Source organism: Cariama cristata, unplaced genomic scaffold (genome assembly GCF_000690535.1).
Source record: "Cariama cristata isolate BGI_N322 unplaced genomic scaffold, ASM69053v1 scaffold38900, whole genome shotgun sequence".
In the NCBI taxonomy this organism is placed as follows: domain Eukaryota; kingdom Metazoa; phylum Chordata; class Aves; order Cariamiformes; family Cariamidae; genus Cariama; species Cariama cristata.
The window spans coordinates 1-3,672 of NW_009597051.1; the positions used below are offsets into that span (position 1 = coordinate 1).

The 3,672-nt window shown below is 38.5% G+C and overlaps 1 protein-coding gene across 1 annotated transcript in view; it reads left to right on the top strand.

The window, feature by feature from the left end:
• The first annotated feature begins 58 nt into the window (after window positions 1-58).
• Window positions 59-3,672, top strand: part of AGGF1 (angiogenic factor with G patch and FHA domains 1) — a 22,297-nt gene continuing 18,683 nt past the window's right edge. The window contains exons 1-4 of the mRNA XM_009708435.1: window positions 59-307; window positions 702-798; window positions 1,265-1,470; window positions 2,291-2,437. Coding sequence (XP_009706737.1) covers window positions 59-307; window positions 702-798; window positions 1,265-1,470; window positions 2,291-2,437 — 699 coding nt within the window. The remainder of the gene's footprint in view (window positions 308-701; window positions 799-1,264; window positions 1,471-2,290; window positions 2,438-3,672) is intronic.

Genomic DNA, 3,672 nt, shown 5'->3' on the forward strand with positions numbered 1-3,672 from the left:
GGCCCCACACCCGGTTGCCGGCCCCCGCCGGCGTGCCCCCTCGGCCCGGACTGAGCCCATGAGGCCTGCTGGTCCCGTGACCGCCGGAGCCCGCCAGGCTCCCCTGGCCTGCCGGATTTCAGCGACCAGAGAAAGTGCTGCTGCTGGCTCCAGTTTCCTGTCTCGAGTCAACTTTCAACGTTTGGCTCGACAGGTGGTGGTGGTGGTGGGGAGAACCATAACATCTTCTTGGCCACAAGGTTGGTTTTGGAGTCAGAAGGAAAAACTACGTTTAGCAGAAGGAAGAAAGCTTGATAAACAAGGTGAGGTAAAGGAAGAGTAGAAGAACTGTCCCACGGATGCTTATAGCAAAATAGGGAAATTTTATAAATGCCACAGTTTGTCACCACAGAACAGTAGTTATTGCTTGAAATCCAACTTTTCAGAGTGGACATCTTAAGAATAACCTTAGTTAAGTTCTTCTTTTTCCTCCCAAGTGCTTGCCTTTATTATTATACCCTGTATGAGCAGAAATTATGTTTTTCATTACGCCAACCATTCAAATAGAAAATTGTCTCCTGCCAAACAAAGATCAATTGAAACACCTATGATGCAATTATGTTTTGTTTGAATTATAGAACATAAAATAGGCTGAAACTCTTTTCTGATGTAGGCCCCTAAAATGCAGTGTTGTGTTCCATAACATGCTCTTTTTCTTTCAGGTTGAAGAGCTCACTAAGGAAATCCATAATAGGAAGGAGAAAGATACATCTAGCGTAGAAGTACAGACAGAGAACTATGCTGCGTGGTCACAAGCAGGTAGAGAGGGTGGTGATTGCTTAAACAGGCATCTAGAACACTATCTTACTTTGAAATTATTTTAACGTTAAGTATATGTGAGGTCTGTAGCCTTAGCTGCATTAAACTCAGTAACCTGACATTATCTTTCAGACCATTTCCTATTTATTTAAGCCATTCCTTTCAGAACAGGACAAAATGTAGCATGGACTGTAGCAGAATTCATGCCATACTAATCTGTTACATAGAAGTCTCATACATTACACACATACGTGTTTTACCAGTTTTTAAAGTACATTAAAACAAGACATAATTTGTTCAGTAAGAGTATAATAATTTCAAAGCAGAGGCACTACCTAATAATTGATTTTCATTAGACTACTTATATGCATAAATTTCCAGTTTAAGGTTTAGGATCCTTAAACTGCATTGTGTAAAAGATTGCTTTGCTAATTTATACAACTTCAACTTTTCCCCCCCCTTGCAGATTATTACTACTATGAAAATTATTACAATCACACTGATACTCAAGACTCTGCATCTGAACTGCCAGTGCAGCACAATCATGGGGCTGAAGGCACTGACCATAATTCCACAGAGGAATCGCAGACAGGTGCTGATATTCCTTTAAGGATGGATAGCACCAAAGTTGCTGAAGGTGGAGAAGAGGAAAATGTCATTGAGAATTCACAGGTTATAGAACTGTTTGGAATTTTACCAATTTTGAAGTCAGAAATCATTAATATTTCATTTCATTTAAAAGATGTGCTTTTGGTCTTGATGTCATTGTATGAAATAATTTTTTTATGATGATCTAGTGCTGATGATAGCAGACAAACATCCTTGTGCTTTGAAACTAGTCTTTTTTGTAGTATGTTCCAAGCGTAATACCTAGAATTGTTTAAAAAAAACCTCCTACATTCTAAAACATATGTTGTACGTAGCCTGAAAGCATGTAATTTTTTTGTGAGCAGAGTACGTTCAATATGGCCATGCTGGCTTTCTTAAAGTGTACTTTTGTTTTTTTCCTCCATTGATACAGAAAGGCAACATATAAGGAGAAGAAAGTTGTTGGGGAGTTTTATTTGTTTATTTTGTTGTGGTGTTTTTTTTCCGCTGCTATTGAGCTTTCTCTTAGATCACTCACTCCATCTCACTCGCTTAACTGATTTTATGCCTTAGCATCTGGCAACTGAAATGGAACTGAGAGTAGAAATGTGTTTTAGGGATGTACTGAAAGATATTCACTGTGTATATTTTTCATGTGAACCACTTTTGAAGAAAAGTTGGGGAAAATGGAATGCACAGGATGAAGTCTTCGTCCCACTGAAATCAATAGGAGTTTATCAGTAAACTACAGCTAAATTTTTGCCTTCTGTTTTAATACTTCTTGAAGCAATCCAAGTCCATAGAGCACTAATTTGTTTTATTTAAAATAGGGCATTATAGAATGCTAAAGAACCAAGGAGGTTCCTTTTAGAAGAAAATCTAATTTCTTATTTTCTGGCATAAGGAAGCAGAAGATACTTCAGTACCAGAGGGTTCTTTGGCAGAGAGCTTGAGAGCTGCTGCAGAAGCTGCTGTTTCACAAACGGGATTTATTTATGATGAAAATACAGGATTGTATTATGACCATAGTACTGGCTTCTACTATAATTCGGTAAGGATTGTTTTTAAAATACTTGGCATTTTTTCTCTCTTGCAAAAGTTTTAGTAAAAGTTCATGTGAGCAGAGAACTAAAATCCAAGCTGACTTTGGGATTTGAAAAACATGTTACTGAAGATGAATACTAATGGAAGTTTGTTAATTGGTTGTTGAACTATTTCTGTCAAAGATAGCAGGTTAAGGTATAAATTTCAGTTTTCATTCAGTTCTTTCTGATGTCTCCTAAATCTTTAACCTGCTTGTCATTGTAGCAATTTTATACTATAAAGCTGCTCTGTAACTCTGTCAAAAGCTGGAACTAAAAGATGACTTGTTTAGAAAAAGACAGGTTGCTGAACCAAGTGGCTTCTCCACACTGAAAAGTGTGTAGAGAGAAAATATACAAAATACTTGTACTTTTACTTGGGTACTCTTGCCAACTAGTTTGATGTTACAGGAAAGGTAAGACTTCTTTAAAAAAAAGATGTCACATGGTGAATCAAAATTTCATAATGGTTAATTTCTGCTATACTATTTTCTTGAGGCAGCTTTTGGGGAGGTTTTCTTTTTGTCCTATGAGGTGCGTGTATATGTACATGCATATATAGATAGATACATACAGTGTCACAAATCGCAGTGGAACTACTGTGCTGAAAGCAGAGGTTTTGTTTGCAGCATTACATTCAATTCCATTTTTTAAAAAAAAGTGCAGGTGGTACACAAAACTACTTGTTTTATTTTCAGAGACACTTCTGGACTTAATTTGTAAAGTCTTAAATGTTACCATTGCTTTTGACATAGTTTGTGGATATAGCTAGATACATAAATGTTTAGGGCTATAGATTCCAGTTTATGTTACAGTTACACAAAAGAATATATCTTCTTGTTCAGTAACTGTTCTGAATTCCAGGAACTGTTCTTGTATTTGGTTTACTGGCAAGGTTTTGCTAGTGGGACTGGGGGCTGCAGAGGCAGCCTCTGTGAGAAGAGGTCAGGGGCTGCTGGACCCGACGGATTTCACTGCAAGACACAGCTGAGGCCGTCAGAGAAGCTGGTGGTGCCTCTGTGAAAGCATGTTTAAGAAAGGGCAAAATGCTGCTTAGTGGAGTGTGTATGAGCAGGGAGGGAGTGTGAAAAACAACCTGCAAATGCCAAGGTCAAAGAAGGAGGAGTGGGAGGAGGTTCTCCAGGCACCAGAGCAGGCAATTCCCTGCAGTCCATGGAAGATGACCACCCTGGAGCCAATATTC